Here is a 27,913-nt window from a genome sequence, read left to right as displayed (position 1 = left end):
CAACCTCAACAAAAGGTTGTATGAATTTTAAAGTTTGAAAGTCACTCAGTGAGATGACCAAGGTAGCCATGCCCATGGCACTCAACTCACAGGGTCTTCACAGAACGGATTTTGTGTACATTTAAACTTGGAAAAGACCTCAGGGCATGTCAGGTTATTGGCAGCTCACAGGACTTGCAAATGCTATTAAGTACACTGGCAAATGTTTAACAGCTGGCTCTCTGGGAGTAAGGAAGGGGAAGTCCTGATTTGTAGTGTTTGCTGATTTCCACGGTGTAAATTCTCGCAGCATAGCTAATTTCAAGTTATAATGTGAAGTCTCTAAATGAAGTGTTGGGAAGAGATGCACATAATAGGCTTAGGAGCTGGCTTTGGAGTGTCTCTGGTTACAGGGTACAGATTAGTGACCACACTGTCTTCCCTTTTTGAGTTTAGAGCCAGCTAAAATACAGACTGGATAGAAATAGAAGACACAATGTCAGTCTCACTGTGCTCCAGGCTGGTGAGATGTGGAGGTTGGCCATTGTTGGGATACATACCCACACTGGTCTACAGGAGGCACGCACTTCCTCTTGCATTGATTTGTGACTCAGTCATGTGACTTGCTTCCTGTGCCAAGCCTAGCCCTTCAGAGGCCTCCTGGGTTTTGTTTGCCCTTTTGTACTTGTGCCATTGCCCTGCAGCAGCCAGGGAGGAGCCCCAGGAGAAGGCCTAAGCTGCCTCAGCAAGCCCGGCATAGGCAAGTCCCTCAGCCGACCTGCAGGCTCTTGAGGTAAATATATGCTGTTGTTTCATGCTTTGGGGTTTTGTGGTATTTATTAGACAGTATTACTGGTTATATCTGTAGCTCTAGTTAACTTATTCAGAAATTGGTACTGAGAATGGAAGGCTGCTGGATATATAGCAATAGGTTTGAAACTGGGTAGTAAGGAAATTTAGAGGTTTGAAAAGTGGTAAGAAAAGTGGTGGCCTGTGGTATGTGGTGAGGAGCTGTTTTGCAAAATTATTGCTGATAGTAATTTGGGAGAAATTATTCCTCTGAATTTGTGGAATTTGGTAGGCTGGGTTCCAGGCAGGATACTAAACATGAGCTTCTTTGAGCTGTACATGATAAGGCAGTACAAGTAAGAGAGGAGCTTAGGAAGGAACTAGCCAGTTTAAAGCAGAATTTGGAAAATGAAGTTATTTCTCATCTCTCATCTCTCCAGCCACTAAAAGATGTTCAGAGTGAGAGTTGGCCTGGGTGGTAGGGACCAAATCCAGCGCGATGCCAGAGAAACACAGCCTCAGAGTAAAGATGAAAGTGGGGATTCTCTTTGTCTTGTGGGCCTTAAAAGGAATGAGGCGGCTCTAGAATATTCTTTCAGTGACAGTAGGGTGCCGAGAAACCTTCCCTTCAGGGCATAGTTCCACAAAGTTTGATGTGGGGTGCCAGCAATCAACTGTAGACAGAAACATGTTGCCAGAAGAATTGTGGGTGTGCCTTTGGCAGGCAGAGTGGAATCAAATATGTACACACTCTTCATGCTCAAGGGCTGAATGGGCAAATGCATGTATGCATGGAGTGAAGGGGATTGAGGGTTTCAACATAAAGGACCTCAGACTCCCAACTTCATTCAGGCAGGAAGAGGTTGAGAAGTTACTCTGTGCCAAAGGGGGCCTACTTTCTAATGCTCTTCGGAGGGTGAGAGGTCAATGGGAAAGGAAGAATCCCAATGGTGGAAGCTGGAGCTGTGGAGCAGAAAGGACTGGAGAGCCACTCAGGGAACACTTGACCCCTCAGTACATGCACTGGAAGCTTTTGCCCAGCAACTCAGATGCTGTGGACAGTGACAGAGACAGGAGTGGGAACTGTGGTGACTCCACCCTGTCCCACCACCGTGTGCTGGTGTGTGTGTGTACATGCGTGAGTGGGGGAACAGAGACGTTCTCTTTCTAGTTCATAAGTCTCTGGGTCCAGAAGAGACATATCCAGAGAGATGTAGACCACAAGATCCTAGACTCTGAGCCTGATGAGTGATTGTATAGACTTAGGGTCCTTGGGTGAGTATATTCTATATGTGGGAGGGACATCAATCAGTTCCTATGAGAGCAGACTGTGGTGGATTGTATTCGTTAAATATTTGCTCTCTCCCTCTCGCACGGGAGAACAGCTCCTGATGCCACTGGTGTTGTCTCTGATGTTTTGGTCATGTGTCTTGCTTTGGCCAAAAGAGGCAGGTGAAGCTGATGGTGCACTGATTCTGAGCTGAAGCCTAAAGAGTCATGGTTGTAGGCCACAGTCCTGGTGGTAGGAGGAAGGTGAGAGTCATGTGGAGCAGATCCAAGCTGCTCCAGTCACACTGGCTGATTAGCTGCCTCCAGCAGAACCACAGAGCTATTTAACCCAGCCAAACCTGGATTAGCCAACTCTCACCTGGCCCAGATTCACAAGCTAAATAGATGTTTATTACGTGGTACTGAGGCTTTGTGGATATTGTCATGCAGCATGACTATGACTGTTATTACTTGATACAGAGCAAATGGCTGAGTTGAATGGCTATGACTGGCTTCTCCATACTGTGGCTTATCCAGTCTAAGGCAGACGGAACAACTTTTGGCCTCTCCTTGCTCCCAAAGCAGGACAGAGCTGCTTCCAGAGACTTAACGTGGAGAAGCAGGAGAGGTGTAAGGCCTGAAAATGGGCTTTGAAAGAGGCAGAGGAAAGGGCCCGCTAGGCATGCTTAGTTTTCCTCCCAAGTGTGCAATCAGCTAAGAGAGACCTCCCTAGGGAGGAGTGAGGCCAGGAGTACTACTCCACTGCAGTCTTTCCACTAGGAAACCATGGCCAAAGAAGTGATAGTTCCCCTAACACAGTGAAGACTCTGGGATGGCTTGCAGAAAGGAAACCTGCTAAATTCCACTTTCCTTGGGGGTTTCCTATACTTACTTACAAGAGAACCCTCTTCAGTCTGCTCAGTTATGTCCCACAGAGCTAGTTTTGAGCTGAAAGCCCTCTGTGCAGCTTTGGCTTCCAAACTCTCTGCATTAGGTGCCAAGGTTCTTCTCATGGAGAGGAGGGGGCTGAGGGGGCGGGGCTGTGAGTTCTGAGGCCCAGTATGCCTGGCCTTACAGAAGGCGCCTTCTTCCCCTCAAACCCAGCCTGGGCACTCCCCTCCCTGTTCTTCTGTCCTAGTTCAGGAATTTGTCCTAGGCCTCATGCCATACTCACAGGACCCTTCAGGTTCACTGCAGTGCCTGATCACTGCCCATGGTTGACAGCTGTCTTGCTGGACCCAGACCCTCCCTGTGCACCTTCCTGGGCAGCCTCCTAGGGCTCAGAGTCCCTGCTCATGGCTTTTTCCCACAGCCCCTTCACCCAAGGCTGGCTGCAGGTGTCCTGGGGTCCTGCGTGGCCTGCCCTGCCTCTTTCCTTTTGCCCCAGAGCCCGGGATGTGCCTATGCTCTCCCTGCCCCACATGTGCACATCAGACTGCCTGTAAAGAGGGGATTCTCACATGAGTTGTTTTTGGGACCATACCTGGATCTGGTGTGCATGGAGCTCAGCAAAGCAACTTAGATGTTCAGACAGGCTCACCGGAACAGCAGATAGTCAACATAAAATGTCAAACCTTGCTCACCATCCATTCCAGAGACAACAAATAGCCAGTAAATGCCTCAGCATTAAACATTTCTTGGGGAAGGCAGGACAGCCAATTTTGACACTGCTGGGAAAAAATACAGCCTAATTTCTGTTCAAATGCACCGAATTTACTGCCTAGGTTCTCATTAACTACTGTCAAGGAAGAAGCAGACAGACAAAATAAATTATGAAAAAATTACTTTTTTAATGTACAAAAAGACTTATTTACAGGTTGAGCATGTCATCTCAATTCATAGCATGTAGAAAAAGCTAAATATTTTGGAGATATAAATTTGGCTGGATGACTCACCTACAGTATTTTCAGGGATGAAATCTTCTATACAGACTATACACAGGTAGGGAATGGCTAGGAGAATCCCAGCTCAGGGAGGGAATGGACACCACCACACAGCTGAGACCCTTAGAGGTGTCTCAGGGCTGCTATTTGGAATTGGCTGTCTTTGGACCTAGCATAGCCCCTGATGTTCTGGGATGCAGAGGGCCCAGATAAGGTTTTGGAGCTCATAGTGGTGCAGCTGGTTTGGTAAAGTTGCCATAATTCAACAAGGGAAAGGTGTGGGGGTGTGAATGTGTGTGGTGGGGAGGATGCATCGATTCACTCTACAATATGTTCAGAAATGATGTCTTCTGTTGCCAGTTCCAAATTCCATTTCTAGGTGGGGTTTGGTCACACTGAACAGGAAAATTCAGTGACAATCCCTCAGAGTCCCAAGAATCAACCCCTTCACCCTCCCACCCCCACCAAAAACACCATGCATATCATCGTACTCTGCAAAATGAACAGGAGGGCAGAGGGAGGGGAATCCAGAAGATAACAGACTGCATATTGTGGCTTGGCATAGACCACTTGGCTGCCTATGAGTGGACAGCATGGCTTGGAAGAGTCTGGCCAGAGGCTGCTGTCAAGTCCTAGGGGTTTCCATGGTAAAGTGGGCAGACAGTGCATTGGAGAAACAAAACTGGGTAAGCATGCGACTTCTTCCTCCTCAGGGGCGACACAGGGCAGCCTGAGGCTGGGGCCCTGGTGTGCACCCTCGCTTTCCTGAGGCCCTAACCCACACTTCAGCTCACCCTGGTCCATCCCTAACCCACAGCAGCTCTAGCAGCCCGAGGTATTTAGTAATAAGTGTTCTTTTCAGGGGGGGCTACATTCTACATGCATGAATACTGTAAACATGGTCTGGAGAAGCCAGGGCAGCTTCTGGGCTTGCCCCGAGTACTACATTTTTTTCTTTCCTTTTCCTGGCAGTACTTCCATGCTTTACTCATTTATATACACTCGGACAGTCTTCCAGTTGCACACTTAGCTTTGCAGAGTAGAGATGCCAGCTCAACCAAACCTGGAACCAGGATGTGTTTCCAAATCATACAGGTAAAATCTTTTATTCTTCCTGTGGCAAGGGGTGGTAAGAGGTCTCAGGAATTAAGCTTCATAAAATTCCTCTACTTTGTAGGTACTGTAATGAGAAGCTTATCTTCCTGGAATGGAATATAAGCTGGATTGGAATATCCGGTATGGCTTTCAGATTCAAACCTCTTCCTCAGGTACTTGGAAAGCCCTTGACTGATGTAATCCCTCATTAGCCAAATGACACAGGTGAAGAAGCCAGAACAGAGTGGTCCTATAAACACCAAAGGCTGGGAAGCACTATCTATGTAAATGAGTTTTTCCTTCGTTCCTGCCTTACTTTTCCCATTGAGACTTTTTTCAGTGTTCCGAAAAACATCCCCAAAGACCAGACAGGATGCACGTAAATCTTCCCTTAAAGCATTTGGGGTCTGAACTACTCATTGGCAAAACTCCCTCAGACCTACTTAATACTATTTTGGAAAAAGACAAAATGGACAAAAGTCCCCCATTCTGGGAAGTGACGCTCCCCTGGGTCTGCTCAGGGCCAGGGGCTGGGGCCTCAGGTCATCATGTTCAGGAACTTGCTCTCTTCTGCCAGGCTGGTGAGCATGGAGCTCATGTCTCCAACAGCCATGTTGCTGATGCCAGCAGGGATGGAGGGCAGAGTCATGGAGTTCCGGGGTGTGGTGAGGCGGGAGGAGGTCTCAGAGAGGCTGTGGAGGAGGCTGGGGCTTAGGGCACCTGAGAGGAAGCTCGAGTGATCGCCATCATCCATGATGGCTTCAAAGTCAATCTGGGGGGCCTCCAGTAGCTGGGAGTCCACAGTGCTGGACACGTGGTTGACCCCTGGTGAGGGCAAGGGTTGGGGCTGGAGGCTGTCTGGGCAGGCATGTGGCTGTGGTGGCTGGGGCCGCATGACCCGGCAACCTACATGGTTTTCCAGGCCTCCATTCTGTTCGTACATGTGGATCTGGCCATAGTAGCAGAGCATGCTGTGGTTCTGGGCCCTGCCTGTGTTCTGTGTGGGCATCTGAGGAGGCAGAGACATCACGTTGCTCATTGTCCCCTTGGACACAGCTTTTGCCATCTCCTGATTGGCCGACACAACAGCCATGGCCTGGTTAGCAGCCGTGGCATAGGCCAGCTGCTGCCCAGCACGTAAGCCATGGTGGCAACCAGCGGGGCTCAACTCAGGGGGTGGCCGAGGCTGCATAAGTCCAAAGCTTGATCCAGCCATCCCCACTGTGCCTTGCTGGGACTCCACAAAGCCAGGCTGGTGTGAAGGCGGAAGGCTGGGGCCCTGGCAGTAGCCCTCCTGGTTTGTGGGAGCTGTCAGGTGATGGCTCTGCTGTGGGTAGCTCTGGGCTGGGTGAGAAGGTAGCATCCCAGCCAGGGTGGAATTGGGCATCTCAAGTTCCCTGTGGCTGCTGCCCATCATGATGGGGTCAGGAGCAACTTCCATTTGTTGGAGGAGCCCCAGGTGGCCTGGTTTAGCTGTCATGTTGCTGCAGGATGTGGGGAACTGGTTCAGTGCTGAACCCATGATACTGGGACTCAGGTGGGGGTGGGCTTGGCCATAGCTGGTGTGGGGGCTCACAGAGGTGGTCATGCTGGAACCCTGGCCACCTGTCCCTGGCTGCTGCAGGTGGTGCAGATAATTTGTCCTGGGTGCAGATGGGGCTCCGCTGCAGGGCTGAAGGAGTGGCTGCGTGCTGTCCAGGCCTCCTGGGCTCTGCTGCAGGCCTTGTGGACTGTAGCCTGTGTACTGGCTGAAGGCTGGCTTTTGCTGCACTACAGCCAAGTTGCCCTGTGGGAAGGGTGGAGGCTGCACTTGGCTGGCCAGAGCGTCCATGGTCCCAGAGCTTACTTCATTCCACTGCACAGGCATGCTATTTTTGTTCAGGCTGGAGGGGGCCACAAAGCCCAGCTGGCAGCCTCTCACAGGGGTGGAGAGACCCACGTTGGAGTCTGCAGCCACCATCCTGCACTGTCCATGTAGCCCTGGACTGGGCACTTTGGGGTTCTCAGAGAAGCAGGTGCTTTCTGAGGGATATACCTGCGGGGTGCTCTCCTCCAGGGCACTGCTGGCATGTGCCTTGATGTACTGCACCACGTCATCAGGCAGCACGAGGTCGTCCTCTGGCAGTACAAGATTGGCCTCGGGCCCGGCGCTGCTCGTCCCGGCCGCCAGGGCCTCCATCACAACGTTCTCGCTAATGCTGGGTGGCCGTGGGGAGTAGGTACCCCGGGGCACGCTGCAGTCGGCACTCGGGAGGTGCTGCAGGCGGAGGCCTCGCCTCTCGGTGCAGGGCAGTGGTGGGGCTGGGTTCACATCCTGCGTACTGTGGAAGCGCTGTACCTGTGGGGCAGCTGGGACGTCCAGCCGCCTCACCGGGTCGCTGGCCCGCCGTGCCCCCCTACCCGGCGTCTCGTGGGGGAAGGCGGGCGTGGGCCCCGCATGGCCATAGGCCGGCCCGTCGCTGCCTCGCCGTGGCCCCAGTGGACGCGGGCAGGTAGCAGGCAGCGAGCGCTCAGGAGCGTCCAGCAGTGCCAGCCTGGTCCGCAGGCTCATGCGCTCCAGGCCCGGCAACGGCGTGGGCGGCGGTCCGCCAGTGGCTGCGGCGTACTTGGCGCGCAGGCTGTACTGCTGGGCGGGCGTGAGGTGCAGCAGCCCTGCGCCACCGCCGCTGCACTGGCTGGCCTCGCTGGAGCGCCGCGATGCGTCAGTGGAGATGGGGTCGTAGGAGTCCGCGGAGCTGGCATTGTGCGGTCGCCCGGCGCCCAAGGGCGAGGCCTCGCTGGAGCGGCGGCTGGAGAAGTAGGGGGAGATGCCGGAGGAGCGGCGGCTCACGGTGTAGGCTGAGCTGACCGTGCTGGTGGTGCTGTCCCGGCGCTCCTGCAGGTGGCTCAGCATGGTCACCTCGCTCGCAGACAGCTCGGACCCCCGTGGGTTAGGCAGCATCCCCGCCGGCCCGCCGCTGCCACTTAAGTTTTCCAGGATGGAGCCTGCAGGAGAGGAGAGGGGTCAGTACCTGGGGTCTGGGGGCGAGGGGTGCTGTGCCAGGTCTGACCATGCTGGGTCTGTGGCCAATGGAGCCCTGGAACAGGGTCTGGCACATAGTAGGCACTTAACCAATGATCTCCAAATGGAAGGCAGGAAGGAAGGAAGAGTAACTAAACAGTGGACAAGTGGAAGTCAGGAGGCCTGATCCTATTCTGAGCTCTACCACTGCTGGGCTGAATTCTCATTATGTCTGGTCCTCAGTGTCTCCAGCTGTAGATAAAATGTGCCTCTCCGTCACACGGGGTCATGGAGAGGAAGGGGTAAGGGGCCAGGAGGGGCCCGACACAGCCTCCCTCACCACCTGTGGCAGGATGTTGCTGGTCAGGTCCCCCTGGGCCTGGGTTTACCAAGCAGGCTGCTGACAGGCAGTGCGCTGAGGTCCACACTCATGGATGGAGGAAGGGCAGCACAGCGGTCAGGAAGAGGTGAGCTGCCACGCAGGCCCAGTGACAGCTTTGGCTGATAGCATGAGGAGCTCTCGGCCTTGAATGGCCTGACATCGCTGCAGTGATCACTGAATGGGGACCACTCTGGGGAAGGGGTAACCTTGTATGAGGCAGCTGTCTGCAACCCAGGCAATTTTGGTAGAAGGCCAAGAGAGTTGAAGGTCATTTGCCAGCAGTTCCCTCAATAGCTGGGGCAATAAACCCTCCTTTCAAGGGAGAGCTTTGTGGTATGTTCCTGCGTCCACCACACTGGGCCATATGTCCCTGGAGGGCGGCCTAGGGACTGAGTACCCTGGTGCCCAGCATACCACCTGGCACACAGCCAACATGCAAGAGATTCTACTGAGGACACCTTCCATCTCAAAGCCTGGACAACATCTCCTGAGGTGTGCACAGGTATGACTCCTCCATAAAGTCCTTCCACAGCTGACATGCTTTGTCCCTCCTCTGCACTGAGTTCTAGCCTCACTACTTGGCTTTTTCTGTGGTTGAGTGTGCATGTGGGGTCATAGCCTTCTAAACAGCCTCCATATAACCATAGGGACCTGATTATATTGCTCTCCTTCCTAGGACCTTTGCTGTGTGGCCCACAGCAGGTGCCTGAAAAATGACTGAATGACTCATGAGGAGGAGGAGGATGTGAGCAGGATCTGCCTGCTTTAAGGGCTTTCAGGAATGTAGTATGGTGTAGGACAGAGCATGGCTTTGGAACCACTCAGGCCTAGGCTAAACCTCAGCTCTGCCATTGATCTGAGTGAGGTGCTTTCCCCTCTGTGAGCCTCAGTTTCCTTATCTGTGCAATGGGCTGGTAAGATATATCCTGTTGTGAGCATCCAGTGAGATGAAACATGGTGCTTGATGGAGGTGAACCTAGTAGGTGCTGCCCCAGGCTCTCTCTTGCCCCTGCCACACATCTCTACTTACCACTTCCGGGGAGGGGAGGCAGCTTGGTGTTCCGGGTGTGTGGAGCTGGCCCAGCCCATGAGCAGGAATCCTTAAGCGACTTAAGCTTCTCTTTCTTGAGCTGCTCGAACCGATGCATGGCGCTCATGTGTTTGCGCAGCTGCAGGCCACCAGCAGAGGGAGCAGCCAGTGCTGAGGCATGGGCCCCTGGGGGCATGTCCTCCAGAGCTGTCAGGTCTCCCAGGCTCCCGGGCCCTGTCCCTGGCATCTCCACGCCACTGTCATTGTTGGGGGCACTGCCCAGGGGAGAGGGCTCACTGCTGCAGGACGACTGGGCCCCAGGGCTGGACTGACACAGCTACAGGGGGCATGGTAAGAAGGTGCAGGCTCAGAGGGTGCGAAGCCCCACCTGGCCCTGCACCCAGACCTGCATGCACACCACACCCTTGTCCAGGAAACTGCCATGTGAGGGGCTTCCAAAGCATCACTGTGAGTTGAGATGGCCAATCCACTTCACTTCTCTGAACCTTGGCTTCCCAGCTGTGATGAACTTGACCTGCCTTTGAGACAGGGTCAGTAGATGGACAGAAAGCATCTGGCATGCAGAAGGCACCCAGTGACTGTGAGCCCAACCCCCGGTCACTCCCTATGTGCATTGAAGCTCTCCCATCTGGCCTCTGGGCTGGTCCTCTGCTGGTTGAGTTTTCAATGCATGGACACTTTGAAGCTGTGCTCCCCAGAGTTGCCATGGCCACATGGAGTTGGCATGAAAGAGTGTGCTTAAGCAACATGGCAACAGTGCTGTGCAGTGAGGAAGCGAGGGGTAATGAGAGCCTGCTGACTTCTCAACAGGCCAGGGACAAGGTGGTGGAGAGGGAAAGTAAGAGCAGGGAGGGTGGACAAGCTGGATGCAGCCTTTGCCTGAATGGCCACTTGAAACTATCTCTGCTTCTGGGACAGAAGGAGCAGGAGGGCTCATGGCACACTTAGACAGTGCCAGAACTCCACAGGACCTGAGTTGCTCTGGGATCTGAACCCAGTTGAGGCTCACCTAGGATGCAGCACCTCTGGGCTCATTCCTAGGCTGGGTTCTCCCACATCCCTGACTCTTCCTTGGGGAGCTGCAAGGCTCCCTCCCACCCATGGCACCACCCACACTCCTCACCTTGACACTCAAGACTGTTTGTAGGTTGTCCTTCCCTCTTCAGCCTGAACTCACACCTTCACTCTGCCCTATCCTGCATACAGGCTTGGTCCCCAAGGCTTGCTTCTGCACCTGCCAGCCTTTACCTCTTCCATGGTCTTACCTACAGAGCCATCTACTGATCCAAATCCACCTCACTGGGCCCACAAGGGGTCTGGACCAACAGGTTAGTCTCTCCCCCAGGCAGTGGCCCTCAACAAGTACCCCAGCCCGCCCTCACTCACGCCAGCCCACCCACACCCCTGCCCAGCTTCTCCGCTCACCTCAGTACCGTCTATCCTTAGGGGAGGTACAGGAAAGAAAAAGAGGTGGAGACAAAGAACACGTGGTTAGAACAAAAGGGGTGGAGGCCAGAGGGGTGAGGACACAGAGACAGGACAGAGGGGAGGGGACCAGTGCTGGTTGGAACAGCAGCCACCAGGAAGCACCCCTGGCCCTCCTAGACTGACCACCTGGGGAGTGGGCATCCTTGTCACCCATGGCCCTGCCCAGTAGAATGGGACCTGGCACAAGATGGCTTCCGTATGAGGCCCAAAGTGGTGAAGGGAGGAAAGTAGAGCTGAAGAGAGGAGGGACCTGAGGTAGCTGCAGCTGGGCTCGGGCCTAGGGGAGCTATGGGATTGGCTTTGTACACATGGGCTTAGCCTCCTGGGGGTGGGAGGAATGGCCTAGGTCTCTGCTTACCCCAGAGCTCTCGGTCTTGATGGCTTTGATGTGCAGGCAGTCCTCTGCCACCTGGCTGGTGCTGCTGGCCTCAGTACTCTCCTCGGGGCCCTGGCCGCTGGGCTCAGCACTGGCCTCATTGTCTCCATTCTCCTTGAGCAGCAAGGTGCGGAGGTGCACGTCACTGCGCTGCTTCTTGGTAACGTGAGCATCTGGGCCATGCACTGTTTTCACATGCTTCCGGAGAGAGCTGGGGTCGGTGTATCGCTTGGTGCAGCCAGGGATCTTGCAGATGTAGGGTTTCTGGGAAAAGAAGCTGGCCTTCATTAAGAATGGGTTATGAAGACAAACTTCCAATGGGAGCACTCCTCATTTTAAGGCCATGCCCTGTTCTCCTAAAGCCATGGCATGTCTGGCTGGCACAGTTAGGAGCCAGTGCACACTGGATGAGGCCATGCCAGCCCCTGGCTTGCAGGAGTGGGGCCCTGTTGGGCTAGTCTGCCACCTTTTCTTCAGGTTAAGCATGAAGTTAAGGGAGCCCACCTTTGTCTATGGAAGGAATCCAGGAAGCCAGAGCCCCTAGAAGGGCTGAGAGAGCCCAAGGAAGGAAGTCAAGTGGGAGCCTGTGGTGTCCACTTTACCTGCCTCCCAGTCTCAGCCCAGCCACTCAATTGCCTATGGCTCAGGTAAACTCAGGAAAGAATGTTTCTGAGAGCTTAGATACAAGCTGGGGACAGAGATCAGAGACTATGGAGGGAGTGGAGACATATAGCCTGGTGTGATCACAATGCTGTTTCCCCTGTGACCAGGGCACCGGGACTTTTTATGTCTGTAAGAGTGTACATACCTGTGAGACAGCACTAATGCCCCAATCTCTCTGATGATGAAAGACAGGTTTAGAGAGGCAAAAAAACTGGTTGAAAGTCATCAGAAACAGGATGAAAACCCAGGGTTTATCCTCAGTCCTGAGCTCAAACACATACACACCCATCCACACATAGACACACTCTTCCATATGCACATACACACACACAGACATACACACAAAGTGCACATGCACACACACTTAGAAACACATGTCCAGAGACATGCCCCTACATATGCACATGTACATAAACAGCCATATGAATACACATAAACACAGATCCTCACATACATATAATACACATGGTGCACATCCACACCCACATCCATACACATACTGACACACATCTACACATGTACACACACACATACACATACCCCTCCAAGCCTAGCTCTTGTCTGTTGAGATTCTGAGGGCCTCAGATATCTTTGGGAATTCCTCTAACTTCTTATAAACATTGGAGGAAGTCCCCTTTGGAGTACAAACTGTATCTAAGCTTTCATAAACATTCTTTCCTGAGTTTACTTAAGCCACAGGCAATTGAGTGGCTGGGCTGGGACTGGGAGGCAGGTAAAGTGGACACCATAGGCTCCTGCTTGACTCCCTTCCCTGGACTCTCTCAGCCCTTCTAGGGGCTCTGGCTTCCCAGCTTCCTTCTGTGGACAAAGGCTTCTCTGTGCTACATTAGTGGGGGACTGACAGCTATGGCAGGCCGAGGCAGCACCAGTGCCTAGAGCACACCCTTGCCAGTGGTCCTGGCCTTGAGGCAGGGCCTGCTGAGGCATGCTAAGCTCAGACAACAGATCAGTGGTGGGGGAGGAACACCTGGACCTGGCTATCCAATGGCCTACAGATATCTGGAAGCCATGGGCAACATGTTTATGCATGTGTCTGTGGGTCCCTGTGCACATGCCTTGTGCACCCCTGGCCAGGGTACCTCGCTGGAGTGGGTGCGGTTCTGGTGCTTGGCGCGGTCTGAGGCATTGGAGAAGGCTTTGCTGCAGCCCTCATGTTCACACACATATGGCTTCTCCCCGGTGTGCGACCGCAGGTGCGTCTTCAGATTCTCCAGGCGAGAGTAGGCCTTCAAGCAGCCCTCAAACTGGGAAGAAGCGGGTTTGGTCAGTGAGGCACCCCACATCCACACAGGAAGCCTGACCTGGGGCCTCAGCCTCCTCCCAAGGCCCTTCACTGCTCCACTCTGCTGGTGCAACGAAGAGTATGTATTTCAACATTTGCCTTCTTTTCTGATTATAATAATGGCATATGGCCACTTAAAAAAACTTGGAAAGAACTGAAAAGTACAAAAAGGACACTAAAAACCATGGCTGCCCATGGAGAGCCGCTGCTGATATTCATGTACATCCCATTCTGATGACTTTGCAGTTCATTCCTTTTTTTAAGCCCAAATTGGGAATATAACTAATATTTAGTTATATTCTGCTTGTTAAAATCAACAGCACATGGTGAGAATCTTCCCATATCATTAAAAACTCTTTGAAAATATTATTTTTAACTGTTTTCCAATGCCACTCCCTCATTAGAAATTTTCTGTACATTAAGATGTGCTCAGAATCAAGTCCAGAGTCCTCTAGGTCCTCTAGAGAGGTGGCTAACCTCCCTGTGCTCTGGTCAGGCTGGTCTCCTTGACCCTGCTAAGTTCTTCCTGTCATGGGGCCTTTGCACACACTGTCCCCTCTGGTGGAACTTTTCCCCACTCCCCGCTCATCTCAGCCCAGGCCTGGCTCACTCCTTTTCCATCTTTTAGGTCATCTCCACCCAGAGCATTTCTCTGATATGCTTAACATAATGCTACCTTTTTTTCTTTCTGCTCCCTAACACAATGTATAATCATCCAAATAATTTTGTTAACTGGCTTTTCCACTAGGATCCAAGCTCTATGAGTGCAGGTACCTCCTAGGTCTTTTATGTGTGCCTAGTATTTAGTGCATAATGAAAATAAACATTTTTGGCACTCAAAAATATTTTTGAAGATGAAGGAAGAAAGGAGAGGGAGCAAGAGAGAGGGAGGAAGGAGGGGTCATCACAAGAGGTTCTGTACCTATTCCAGAAATACAGCAATTGCATCCAATGTACCTATGACGACTGCCCTCAGAATGACACATAAACTGTCTCATTCTTCACATCCTTCCCTTTATTCTTGACCAGCCTGAATGAGCACACTTGGCTCCAAATGCCTTTTACCTGTTTCTGTAATCCAGAGCTCATTTCAGAGGGCCATGGTTTGTTACCACTGAGGTGCAAAACTTGCTGCAAAGGACCCAGAAGAATCAAGACAATCTTGCAAGAGAGGACAAATTTGGAGGACTGCCATTTCCCAATTTCAAAACTTACCAACTGTGTATGGTACTGGCATAAGAACAGACAAAGAGATCAATGAGAAGGAAGTTCAGAAAAAAATAAAGAACTTAGGGCCAACTGACTTTCAAACAAGGGTACAAAGACCATTCAATGGGGAAAGAACAGTCTCTTCAACAAATGGGACTGGGACAATTGTATAACCATATGCAAAAGTATGAAGCTGGACCCCTACCTCATACCATAAACAAAAATAACTCAATATGGATTAAAGACCTAAGTGGGAGAGCTACCTATAAAACTATATATATATATATATATATAATATTTATATTTATATAAATAAAACTGTATATTTATAAACTGTAAAAGTCACAGAAGAAAACACAGAGGTAAATCTTTGTGATCTTGGGTTAGGCAATGGTTTCTTAGATATTACCCAAAAAGCACAAGCAATTAAAAAGTTGGACTTCATTGCAATTAAAAACTTTTGTGCTTCAAAATAAACTATCAAGAAAAGGAAAACCACAGAATGGGAGAAAATATTTGCAAATCATATATGGGTCTAGAAGAACTACTACAACTCAACAATAAAAAGACTCAATAGCTCAATTTAAAAATGGGCAAAATATCTGAGTAGACATTTCTTCAAAGATAAATAAAAGTCCAATAAGTGCATGGAAAGGTACTCAACATCATCATTACGAGGGATACACTAATCAAAACCACACTGAGATGCCACTTCATGCCCGCTAGGATGAAGGATTTGGACCAATTGGAGTTCTCACACACTGCTGGCGGGAACGTGAAATAGTGTAGCCTTTTTGGAAGTCAGTCTGGCTGGTCCTCAAAAAGTTAAACATAGAGTCACCATGTGACTTGGCAATTCCACTCTAGTTATATACACAAGAGAACTGAAAACATAGGTCCACACAAAAACTTATACACTCATGTTCATAGCAGCATTATTCATAATAGCCACAAAGCAAATACTCCTCCATCGATGAATGCATATAAACACTAGGATCCATCCATACAATGGAATATCATTCAGCCATAAAAAGAAATAAAGTTACCAACGGGAAAGGGACTGAGGAGGATGGGTGGGAAGGGAGGGATAAGGGCGGGGAAAAAGAAAGGGGGCATTACGATTAGCATGTGTAATGTGGGGGCGGGGCATGGGGAGGGCTGTGCAACACAGAGAAGACAGGGATTCTACAGCATCTTACTACGCTGATGGACAGTGACTGTAATGGGGTTTGTGGGGGGGATTTGGTGAAGGGGGGAGCCTAGTAAACATAATGTTCTTCATGTAATTGTAGATTAATGATACCAAAATAAAATAAAATAAATGAAGCACTGATACATGCCACGACACGGATGAACATGAGCAGCAAGCAAACCCAGATGCAAGGCCTATACATTGTGTGACTGTAGTTTTAAGAACAGAATAGGCAAATTGATAGAGGCAGCAGACAGGTGATTCTCATGGGACGGGTGGAAGAGAGAATGGGAAGTGAGTATAACAGTTTCTTTTTGGGGTGATGAAAATGTTCTGGAATTGACTAGAGGTGATGGTTGCACAACTTTGTGAATATACTAAAAATCACTGAATTGTACACTTTTTGAAAAAGGGTGAACTTTACGGTATGTGAATTTTCTCAATTACAAAAATAACTTGTCCTCAAAGGTAGCATATTTCACTGACTCCTGGACACCACCAATTTTAAGACAGTCTGATTTCAGAGATATTAAAATGGGAACAAATGCATGTCTCACAATCTATGCAATATGGTAATTCATACGGAAGAGTTAGAGGCTTTAATGGCAGCCTCATCAGTACAGTACCTAACCAACTCCCCTTTTAAAGAAGGAGCCATTTCTGTGCGTTAAAAATAGGTCTCACCAATTAGTTACAAATCTGTTGACTCCACAAGGGAGAGCATCTCAAAGGTCTTAGCTTTGTGATCACTTCTTTCTTTTAACTCAACCAAACTGATTTTCCAAAAAGGCTGCACCATTTTATGTTTCTCAAGCTGTGAGTCACCATGAAGCTTTTCCCTGTGCAGGGCAGACAACAGGGTGCTACTAAGCTGGTCTCTCTGGGGCCTCTCTGGGGTCACCTCACCAAGTGAGCTGTGGCTACAGCCATGCCGTGGGGCCCACAGTCGTACAGTCACAATCGCAGAGATGCCAGAACACCTGTACCACGGTTAGTAAGATGCACAGCCTGAGAGAGCAAGCTGACATCCTGGGACAGCAGACCAGTGAGCAGCCTCAAGGACCCAAAGCAGGTGAAAGGCCCAGGGCAGGAGCACACAGGGCATGTCTGCAAGGCCTGTCCCGGAGCCCCTGCTGTGGCCTATTCTACCCTGGTTTATATGGAGTCAGCCCCACCCAACACAACCACACCACCTGCCGGGCGGGGCCGGTCCCACAGGCACTGCTGGGAGGAAGGGCCGTGCCCGGGGCCCACTCACCGTGCACTTGTGTGGCTTCTCGCCAGTGTGTCGGCGCATGTGCACCACCAGCATGTACTGCGCCTTGAAGGGCTTCTGCTCCCGCGTGCAGGCCTGCCAGCGGCACACGAACTCCTTCTTCTCCCCGTGGATGTGCTCATTGTTGATGTGCTGTGGGAACAAGCCCGCAGAGGGCATGAGCTGGCACTGGCTGCCACTGAGCAAAGAGCTGCTGTGTGCCACTTGTCTAGGCTGCGGTTTCCAGTTAGCCCTCAGAGCCAGCTCGCTCACCCCAGGCTGAGCTCCAGGCTCTGGTCTCTGGGGAACTGGGCATTATGACGACACTCATCACCTGTGTGTCCCCAGAGCGGTTGCTCCCACGATGTCGGAGCAATGGGCCACCAAGGATTTCTGTCACAGGGACAGAGCAAGCTGCCCTGGGCAGATGCTTTGGATTTTGGTCACTTGTTTTGATTACTTAACTGAAGGTTGCAGTCCTCACTGGCAAAGAGGTATAACTGCCTCTGAACTTAGAGTGTGTTGATACGTATGGAGCCTCCAGGACTTTCATGTCCTTAATCTTTTGGGTTGCTTGTCAGATAAATAAGAGTGGAAATAGGTGGTATTAGTCAATCACACAGTAGCCTGAAAAGGTATACTGCTCTTCCTGCTTCCTCTCCCACGGGGGCTTCTCTCTAAAAGGCCACCAGGGAGCCTCCTTGGGCCCATCAAGGGCCCATCCTTCCCCTTCCATCTCCCTCTTGGTTCAAGGTCATGTCCTATAGGCAGTTCCAGCTGGGCTTGCTTCTCTAAAGGCAGGTGGGGAGGGCTGAGCACTCCAATCCTGAGGGCCCCGTTCTCCCCAGCCCCATCTCCTGTCTGCTCTCAGCTCCCTTTCCCAGCTTTCAGTACCTCCCTCCCCAACCCCTAGACCCCTACTGTCCAACACAGGAGCAATTTGCTACTTGTGGTTCTTAGTCCTTGAAATGTGGCTGGTCCCAACTGGGATAGGCTGTAAGTACAAAAATATCTTTTTTTTCAAAGACTGAGAATTTTTAAAAGGGAATGTAAAGTATCTCAATAATTTTACATTGATTACATGTCAAAATGACAATATTTTAGATATATTAGGTTAAATAAATTACAATAATTTCACCTGTTTTCTTTTATTTTTAAATGTGCTCCTACGTCGTTTAAAATAACATGTGTGGTTGCATTTGTTGCTTGCAGGGTCTTCCTACTGGATGGTGCTGCTGAAGGTGTTTGCATCCTACAAGGCTGGCCAAGAGCTGCACATCTAGGCACTGCAGCAGCTCACCAGAGAGGTAGAAAACCACCAGGCCCTCATGACCTAAGGAATAGGCCCAACCATCATGCACATAAATGCCAATGTTGGAGCGAGTAAAATCTATAGCACTTGGAACTTCCAGGGAAATATTTTCATATTAGCTTTAGTTTCCATTTTTAAAGCCTTTCAAATGATAAAAATGCTTCCTGACAATGCCTTTCATTTTTTTCTTATTGGTTTACTTAGCAATAAATTGTTAATAATTGACTAGAGGCTCCAGCTTGCCCAGGTACCTGCTGCCATCCATCTTTCTCAGGGAGCAGAAAGACAGAGCTGGGCACAGGGCTCCCTTCTCTCACAGGCGCCTTCTCTTTCCAGGGCCAGGCGGAGGCAGTCACCTCAGTCCACAGGACAGCCCTGGGCACAGGCAGAAGCCTGCAGCTGAAGCCTTCTTTCCAGGGCCAACTGCTCACCACTAGTGCATCTTACATCTGCATCTCCACCCCTTTGCCAGGGCCCTCTGTTGGCGCAGATGCTCTACCCTCTCCTCCTTTCACTTACTCTGATCTGTCCTGCAACCCACAGGTCCCATTCCCCTTCTCTCTCTCAGACTCATTTATCCAAAGAGGTGGTAGGGTTGGAAAATTATGTTTGCATTCGGGAAGGGATTAGAAGGACCTGCTTCATAGTGTCTATATCAGCCTCAGTGGGTTTGCTGGAAAATTCCTGTCTTCTGGGGGAGTATGGGACAGGAAAAAACCTAAATCACAGGAACCCTCAGTATTTAGGAACAGCCCACATGACTGCAGAAAGCAGACGGAGTGGATAGTGTCCGAAATGTTGAGTTCCCAGAGCTGAGGAGGAGAGACTCCTTTGGGACAGCTTCAGATGTGAAGTGTGTTTGTGTGTGTGTGTGTGTGTGTGTGTGTGTCTACTTCACCCAGTAACCAAACTGCTAGTTCAGTGTGGGGTTCATCTTCACAGACACACTCACCAAGGAATGTGTGTGTGTTTGTGGTGGGGGGTGGAGGGACGTTATTCTTGAATTTAAGTTCTGTTCTGGATGGAGAAGTGAGGACAGCTCAGGGCTGGCCTGGGGGACGGAGGAGGAGGCAGGAGAGCTGTCATGAATGGAATGCTGCCGTCCACTCTGTGCTGAGGTTGGTATCATGCTCAGCCTCCATCCCCCTGGAGTAGGCTTCAACCCCCATTAGAGGAGGAAGAACTGAGGCAGGCTCACAAAGGTTAGTCAGTGTTAGAATCCCTTGGTTAGCTGTGATGGAGCCAGGTTTAAAACCAGGCATCACCCATGCTAAGCCCTGCTCTTCCCGTGGCACAGATGACCCCTGGCTGCTGCTATGAAGGCTGCTGCTGCAGAAGGGCTGAGAGTGGGGCTGAGGGACATGCCCTGAAGGGCACACCTGCTCCCGTGACCTTCTCTGGTCTTCTGATCTGTCAGTACCCAAGCATTTTAAGCTGTCCCCTCCTGAAAGGGGTGTAAACAGGCCATCTTCACTCATGCACACTGAGTCTCTGTGAATGGTCTCTAAGAGGAAATAACCAACTCCTTCCTCTGTGGGATAAACTTTTTTCAGGTTTCAGGGTCAGGTTTGTGGATGCTTGCTGGTTTAACTTACTTCCCTCTTTGCACTGGCTGCTAGAAAGCTCAGAAGAAAAGATTTGTATGTGAACTACAGCTCAGAGCACTTAGTTTTTCATACTAACTCTACTCCTGGTTTCATTTTATTATTCCTTTCCCCTTAATTTTCTCATTTTCTTATTTTTCTTTTAATGTGCTACATATTATTGGAAGCCCCCTTTTAGGAACAGGCAGGGCATGGATACAAAATCATGTCTCCCACTTGCAGAGGATGTGGCCCAGGTACTTCCTGGCATCTCCTGCTCAGGCCCCTTCTCTCCAGCAGAGGCCTGAAAGACCCTGCCCCAGTGGGCAGGCTGCTGAGGCTTGGGGCTTACGTGCACCAGCTGTTCCTGGGAGTCGTACTCCTTGGTGCAGTCTTCCCAGTGGCAGTTGGTCTCGTAGATGATCACCTCAGCCTCCTGCTTACAGTCCTCCTTGTCCAGGTCTTCTTTGAGGTCAGCCAGCTGCTCCTGGGGAGGTGCAGAGCACATTCAGTGAGCCATGTCCACTTGGCCCTGAGGGAGGTCACTATTAGTTCTGGGCAGTCTGTGTCAAGGCCCCTGGGCTGGTACACGCATGGACACAAACTCACACATGTGTACGCACATATATGTGCTCATCAGCTTTCTTAGTCCCTTTCCTTGGCTGGCTCCCACCTACCGCTCTCCTGTCATACAGCTGTCCTGGGGCCCCTCCCGCCTAAGGTTGGCTTGTCATGACCAAGGTGCCCTGTCACATCCTGGGGCATCTGACATGGATGGTGAGGAAAGCAGGAGAAAGGGCAGTAACTTTTGCTAATTTGGTTTGGTTTCCTCTGGGGAAGCCGGGGTGGGACCTGTAGGATGGGGGGCATTTTTGTTTAGTGTGTATGGGCTCTGGTCTTCCCTGGAGGCAAGAGAAACCCGGCATGCATCTCTCACTCTCACATTGTCCCCTTCTCCCTGGGGCACACAATACAACCGGATTCACACCCAGGACAGTGCTACAGACCCCTAAGACCTCAGCAAGGGAATGTGTTCCACACATTCTCTCCGTATCTGTCTTCCTGGCAATAGCCCTAACATATGGGTGTTTGCATTCTCATAACAGCTGGGAAATGTAGGTTCAGGAGGAGGTTGACCTGCTCTCCTCAGAGCACAGTGAATTGTGGCAGCCTAGATCTGGACTCAAGCCTCCCAGTCATGACAAGGCCCACATGTGCCCATTTCAAGGCAGCAAAGGAAGGCCCTTAGGAGAAGTCTTCACCTGATCACAGGTGCCTGAAATTCCTTTCAAGGAGAACAAAGCCCCTGACTCCCAACCTAGCAACAGACTGAGGGTAACTGTGGGTGTTGACACAGAGCTGGCCTGGGGCAGCCTCTGAGCAGGGGACACTAGGACAGGCTGGGGGGTTCCAAGGGTGGGGCAATGGGAAAAGCACAGATGTGCAGGGTGGGAGGAGGGCCCAGTGAGGATCCCCAGAGGATGTCTGGACTCCCCAGGATTCTACTGGCCCTGTTGGGCAGGCTCAGAGAACAGCCAAGCAGAGTTAGCTGTTAGAACAACTTGCTTTAAATTTCAAACATCTGCAAAATACCAGAAATGTTTTCTTTCAAAAGAGCCTCTGGGGAAAACATTTATAGCTCAGGTAAGGGGGAGAACCTCTCCCCATGCTTACGAGCCACAGCTCCACAAGCTGCAGAGACTTGGTGAGGCAGACACCGCAGCAACCCATCAGCCTCATTGCTAATGCCGAGTCTGCTTCTAGGTGCATGGGAATTGGCTTCCTAATTCCCCACAGCCAGCGGCAGACACACCCCAGCCAACTTTCCCTGGATGCAAAGGTTCTTCTAGGAGGGGCTCCTGGCTGCTCCCTGCACTTGTTCCGGAAAAGAAAACAATGGCAGGTAATGCACCAAGTCCATGAGCAGCACCCAGTCCATACCTCGACCCCAGGTTTTCAGCAAGGGGGGCTCTGTGGGGCTGGCCCTCCTGCCTGCTCTGCACTTTCAGACAAACTGGAAATAGACTTATTATTTCCATAAACTGCATGCCCTGCTTACTGCAAAGACTTGAAGAAGGCACCAGGTTGACATGTGGGCAGAGGACAGTGCCAGGGCAGTGGATGGGCTCAGGTCTCCAGTGGAGCTGGGCATCATCCTAGCCCAGGATTTGAGGGCTTGAGCAGAGAGGGGATTCATTATGCTGCATTTCCTGCCTAGGGAAAGCATGCCCACCGCCTTGCAAATATCAGGCCACTGAATCAGGATACTGAGTAACACAGTGACAACCTCCTCATGATAAACAGCTTTCCTTCCACTGACACAAGTGTGGAGCCAGGAAGGAGGGACAGAGGGCTTTGTGCCACCACCCTGGATTGGAGAAGGTAGGGCGGGGGACTCTGAGGTGCTCAGGGCAACCACCCCACCATATTCTCATGCCTCCAGCACAATGACGGCAGGCCTCATGGAAACCGTGCATCATGCTGAGATGCTTTGGTGTCAACTAGGGTAGAAAAATTTGTCACCAACCCCTCGGTTAGCCTGACAATAACTGAACCCAGTAATTCATAAAAATTAAGTGCCCAGAGCAGGCCCAATGGTTTACAGTTTTGATAAAGGATGGTCTGGCTGAGGCAGGGGAGATGGGGACAGAAGGCTCCTATCATCCCTGGTGTCAAGGCTGGTGATTCTATAATAATGGATGGAGTCCAGGTCACCTTGAGAGATCTGAGGGGTGAGGCTTTTCTGTGAGGTCAGCACTCACACCAGCTCTTCCTATGACAGGCCTCTGCTGGAACTGTATGCCTACCTTCTTGGAGGGTTGGAACAAGTGGCAGGATCTCCAAAGGGACTGGCACAAGGGTCTCAGACCCACAGTAGACCCATCCTGGGTGGTGAGCTGCTCCATTCTCTACCTTCCCCCAGGAACCATCCTCTCCTCCCTCCCCACTCACCATGCCACTCACTTCCCCAAATGTGCACTGAGCCATTAGAAAATATTATTTCACAGCCACTGCATTTATAGCCCTGTGCAAACCCTAGTGATGTAGAGCCAAATCAGGCACTTCTCGCCAAGTGCCACCTCTCCAAAGCTTACAGTGAGTGCAGGACAGGCTGTGAAGTGACCCAAAGCTAGGGCAGGTGTCTGGGCATGTGTGAGCCCTGCTTTTCAGAAGGGTCAGGAAAGGCTGAAGTGGCAGTGAAGGGGATGGGATTGGGGACAGAATTTCAGGTAGAGAGAGAAACTGGACAGGGGCCTGAGCCATTCAGGGGACAGGAGCAACCCAGTTCAACTGGGGCTTGTGCTGCGTGAGGGTGAGGAGTGGTAGAGAGATGGTTGGAGCCTGACAGTCACTCATTCAGCATGCGTTTGATGAGCATGTCCTGGTAGGTATTGGGGACACAGCTCTGGCAACCCAGCTCAAGGTGCACCCACCCCACCCTCTATGGTTCACTCATCCTCTCATTCCTGCATCCCAGCGGCCGTCAGTTCATCCGTTCCCCAGCAGGGTTACTGTCACTAGTCAGCTGACCCAGAGAAGATGAGGCCTGGTCCCAGCCCAAGTATGGCCAGGCAGCCAGCAGGTTACCTGCGTCAGGGTCAGCTGGGAGGCTGGCTGCACACCTTCGGCCTCTGTCTTGACCTTGCTGCGCTTATGAATGACGATGGGGTTGACGGTGCTGCTCACAGCTGACTCACTGCTCTGCTTGCTCTGAAGGAGAGATGCACAGGGGAGCCTGTCACAGGGGATACGGTGGGGACACCCCCAATTCTGAGGGGCTTCACTTCTGGGTCCCTACCCACATAGACCGTCTGGGCCAACACTTCTGTTAGAAGTTTTAGAAGCTGGTCTTCCAGCCAGGTCCTCACATCAGGGCCATGGCTGCAGGATCAGGTGGTGTGACACAAGCTGACAGCTGCCTGGAGCCCTAGGGTGGAGAGGGAGGATGTCCTGAAAGGGAGCTGCTTGAAACTGTGGTGTACTGTCTTCCCATCTGGGTGTGATCACAGCCAGGCTCCACCCACCTGGGCAGCAGCTTCACCTCAAGAATTATGGTGAGTGCTCACCAGGACCCAAGTCTATTCGGGGCTTTATGCACACCCAAGTGCATGCGTAGGTACAGTGACCCAGCCTAGGTGCAGGCCCCACTCTGCAGATGTGTTAGCTCAGGCCGAAAGAGCTTTCAGGCAGGGCAGGGTTTGAAATACGGTCTAGCTGACTCTGAAACCTGAGTCCTTTCTACTCTGTGATACTGCCTCTGTAACTCCATTGTCCCATCTGCAAATACAACTCCATTCATCAAATATTAACAGCACCTACTGTGTGCCAGCCACTGTACTAGCTTTCCTCCATCATGTCAAAGGCCTTTTGGAAAGGTCAAATAAAATGGTCTTTCATAAACTCATGCTCTAAAACTAAACTCCACAGTATTAATTATTATTCATTAATCGATCCACTTCACATATTATGCATGGAGTACATGCATCGTGCCAGACTCTGAATTCTAGGGTTTCTCCACCTACTCACTATGTTTATCGTATGGGCAGCTGCAGAGCTGAGAGGCTGGGCACTTGCCCACAGTAAAGTGAAGGTAGTGTCAGGACCCAGCCCCAGTTTCCTGACCTGGCATCCAGCTGAAGCCCTTTCAATCATGTGGCCTCTGCCCAGAGGCATCCCGCCAGTCATACCTGTGCCTAAGGCCTCCCACAGTTCCTGGTGTCGGATGGCAGTGATCAGCCCTCCTGGGGTCCAGGTAAGTACCTGGTGGCCCACCCCTTGCTCCCTGCACCCACCTACCTGGTTGGTGTCGTTTAGACAGTTGCTGGTGCTGCTGAGCTGGGTGGGTGTGGCATTGATAGAGGCAAGGGCCATGGGCTGTTGGGCCAGGAAGGTGGGCGAGGGCTGGATCAGGGGTGGTGTGTGTCCAAAAGCTGAGCCGAGGCCCCTCTGCTGGCTCAGTATCTGCTGGTAAGCCACGGGGTTGATTGGGTGGGGGAAGGTGAAGGCCGGGCTGTGAAGAAGAGCCGACAAGGTAACGGAATGGAGGTGGGGGTCTGGGGTGGGCAGGGGCTCTGTTGACACTTCTTGGGAAGAGAGGATGCTGCCCAGGGATTGGGGTGGGTATGTTGCTCATCTCACTATCACCAAGGCTCTACCTTGCTTAAGAACCCGTAGTGGCTCTCCATTCGCTGCTTGCCATCTCAGTCTTTACCCATGTGCTGCACCTGGATGCAGCCTTCACACGGCAGGTTGGCCCCCAAGAGTGCCAGGCTCCATCTCACCCCCATACTCTGGCCCTTCACTGCTCTGATGCCTGAAACACACCTCTGCATCACTGGTGCCTATTTGAAGCCTGCTCAGCCCCTGAAGCCAGTTCTAATGCCCCCTTGTCCAGAAAGCATGCCCTGGAACTTGCCTGGCTTTCCTAATACCTCCTGGTTTCTCTCAGGAGGGTCAGGGGAAGGACATGAGTTCCAGCCAAGGTGGCTTGGTCTGAGTCAAGGGCTGCATGGAGGGGATGAGGGCGCATGGTGGTAATGAGGTTTGGGGGTATCATGCTGTGAGCACAGCGGGAGCCTGCTGCCAGCCCAGAAATGTGGCATAGCCCAACTCAGTGTCACACCTCATGTGGCCCCCAATGCTGGTCAATGGCCCGGCAGCTCCAGGGTACCTGCTGAGACACTAGGAAAGCCACCCTTGATTTCATGATTGAATTTTTCACAACAGGCCTGGTAAGTGTTACCTTTTACCTCAGAAATTGTGAATTGTATTTGGGGGTGAATAATGGGCACAATGAAGGTGTACTCAGAGGTTGGCCTATTTCAATTTCATCACTATTGGTTTTGAATTCATGAAAAAGCTTCAAGTACAAAAATTCACAAATGCATGAAGTCCTGCCTTTCTCCTCATGTTGAAAGCCTTGGTCCTCACCACCTGGCCCCCAACCCAGCTCCCAGTTCTCTGCCCTCTGCTTGCAGGCTGGGCTTACCTGAGGGTGCCTGCTGACAGGTGCCCATAGGAGCCACTGGCTGCTGAGCTGCTGCGGGAGTTGTTGATATAGGCCACCAGCGAGTTGGGCGATGTCCGGATCATCCGCTGCAGGTCAAGGCTGGCATCCGAGAGGGGGGAGATAGACAGTGCCCGCTTGCGGCTCAGGCGTGGTGTCACCCGTGGGCTGGAGAAACGTGACACTGCAGGGACAGCCAAACCACAGCATCACCGTGCTTGTACAGGGGTGGAATGGGGGAAGGGAGACTAGTAGGTGGGTGATGAGAGAGCCTTTGAGAACAGTCTAATGGGAATTGTACTTGTGCCACATTCTAGCTGCAGACTCTTAAGCAAGGGGAGTAGCCTCCCTCAGACTCAGTTTGCTCATCTATAAAATGGGTCTGATCCACACGTGGCATGGTCTGGGTTTATGTGCTTGAGTGAGTGACTGTGACCAGTGAACATATGTCAGCACCTTCACCATTAGGCATGTAGAGAGTAGGGTGGATCCAGCAGTGCTTAAGGCATGACAGCAAAGTGCACAAACCACAAGTGAACAGCTCAGTGGTGTTGCACAAAGTGAACCCACCTGTGAGGCCAGCGCCAGGCCAAGAAACAGGGCATAGCCAGTGCCCTTCCAGGTCCACCCCAATGTCAGCCACTACCCAGGCTTCTGACATTCAGCTTAGTGTTGCCTATTTTTGAATATTTGCCTGTTATGTAAATGGAATTAAAAATAATTTCTTACCCTGCTTCTTTCACCCAGCATTATCAATTGGTAAGATTTCTCCATGCTGTTGTGCATGGTAGTAACTGGCTCTTTTTTTTTATTGCAGTGGAGAATTTCCCTGGGTAACTATTCCATGGGAAGGGAGTGAAAGGAGTTATGTGTTCCAAGGTGATGGATCATGTTGCAACTAGATTGCTCTAAAATGCCCCTGATAGGGCATTTGCTAAGCACAGGTGTGGATGGCTGCCCCCAATCTCCTAGCATGATGCCTGGGCATGTGGCTCGTTCTCTGGGGTTTGCTGGATAGGCAGCCAATGGGGTGGAGAGGATGTGGGAACAGCAACAAGAAGCAGCCTGGCAACTCGAACACCAAGGACCTTCAGTTCCGGAGCTGCCTGAGGCTTGAGTAAACACCCATGTGCGTACACACTACACACACACATATCCCTGCCCTACCTGACCACCCCTTGCATATGCTCTCAGCTCTCACCCATACATAACTGCAGGAAAGGAAGAGGGCCTGCCCATGATCTGAACCCTGGGGCCACAGGCTCCCCTGCTATGGCTCCGATTGCTCCCCCTTACCCCCCTCATCCCCCATCAGTGCTCTGGGTCTCTCCTCTGGACAGATAGTGGCCTAGAAATGGCCTGACAACCTCGTTGAATGACACTCCACACTCCAAGGTTTCCGCCCTGTCCACACTTTCCCTGAGCACCAGATTTCTCTTTGTAAAAGGGTCTACTAGTGCCAATGACCTCCAGGACTGTAGTGAGGAGTTAATTAGATGCTGCATGAGAAGCATCTGGCGCACAGTGGGGGCCCTTTAAGGCAGCCATGCCCTGCACTTGAGGATACCTGCATGGAGGAGCCTTTTCCTGTACCCACTGGCTCCCGTCCCCTTTCCTTCTTCAGCGGCCCCATCTGCTACACACTGCCTGGCCCAGCCTACCTCCATGCCCATGCTCAGCTGCTCCTGGGCTCACACGCCCAGCTTCCTCCCTTTTGCTTTCTCAGACTGCAGGGTTGGTGTGTTGGTGTCTCATGTCCACAACTGCGGGGGCACTGAGGGCAGGGATGAGGGCCTGTGAATCTCTGAGCCCCCATCCCCAGTACCTGCCAGGCCCCTGAGAAGGATCCAGACAGAATCAGCCTGGGTGAGGGAACAGAGCCCACCCCAACCAATTGATGATGAAGCCTCACTGAGTCCCCAGCCTACCACCTCACTGCTGGGCCCTGGGCACAACCATGCCCTGGCCTCCCGAGAACCCCTCATTCTTGGCAGCAAACATGGGAAGCCCTGGGAAGCCCCTGTACTGCTGGGCCACTGGGAGGAACACCTCCCTGAGGCTGTGGAGGGGACAGAG

The 27,913-nt window shown here is 51.7% G+C and overlaps 1 protein-coding gene and 1 long non-coding RNA gene across 4 annotated transcripts in view; one reads left to right on the top strand and one right to left on the bottom strand.

Moving 5' to 3' along the window:
• The first annotated feature begins 653 nt into the window (after window positions 1-653).
• LOC130684548 (uncharacterized) lies at window positions 654-18,284 on the top strand. The gene is made up of 4 exons (XR_008998845.1): window positions 654-772; window positions 4,893-5,015; window positions 5,098-5,188; window positions 18,148-18,284. It is a non-coding gene; the product is annotated as an uncharacterized LOC130684548 (long non-coding RNA).
• The window catches only part of GLI2 (GLI family zinc finger 2), a 279,782-nt gene continuing 255,672 nt past the window's right edge, over window positions 3,804-27,913 (bottom strand). For all 3 annotated transcript variants that reach the window (XM_057505714.1, XM_057505713.1, XM_036932168.2), the window contains 9 exons: window positions 25,820-26,021; window positions 24,628-24,841; window positions 23,419-23,541; window positions 20,183-20,317; window positions 16,939-17,088; window positions 13,077-13,241; window positions 11,296-11,577; window positions 9,429-9,765; window positions 3,804-8,000 (listed from right to left, as the gene is read on the bottom strand). In XM_057505714.1, coding sequence (XP_057361697.1) covers window positions 5,554-8,000; window positions 9,429-9,765; window positions 11,296-11,577; window positions 13,077-13,241; window positions 16,939-17,088; window positions 20,183-20,317; window positions 23,419-23,541; window positions 24,628-24,841; window positions 25,820-26,021 — 4,055 coding nt within the window. In that variant the 3' untranslated portion in view covers window positions 3,804-5,553. The remainder of the gene's footprint in view (window positions 8,001-9,428; window positions 9,766-11,295; window positions 11,578-13,076; window positions 13,242-16,938; window positions 17,089-20,182; window positions 20,318-23,418; window positions 23,542-24,627; window positions 24,842-25,819; window positions 26,022-27,913) is intronic.

The sequence above is a fragment of the Manis pentadactyla genome, chromosome 8, assembly GCF_030020395.1.
Source record: "Manis pentadactyla isolate mManPen7 chromosome 8, mManPen7.hap1, whole genome shotgun sequence".
NCBI classification, from domain to species: Eukaryota; Metazoa; Chordata; class Mammalia; order Pholidota; family Manidae; genus Manis; species Manis pentadactyla.
Note: the sequence above shows the minus strand (reverse complement) of the source record. Positions and strands in the feature narration are given on the sequence as shown.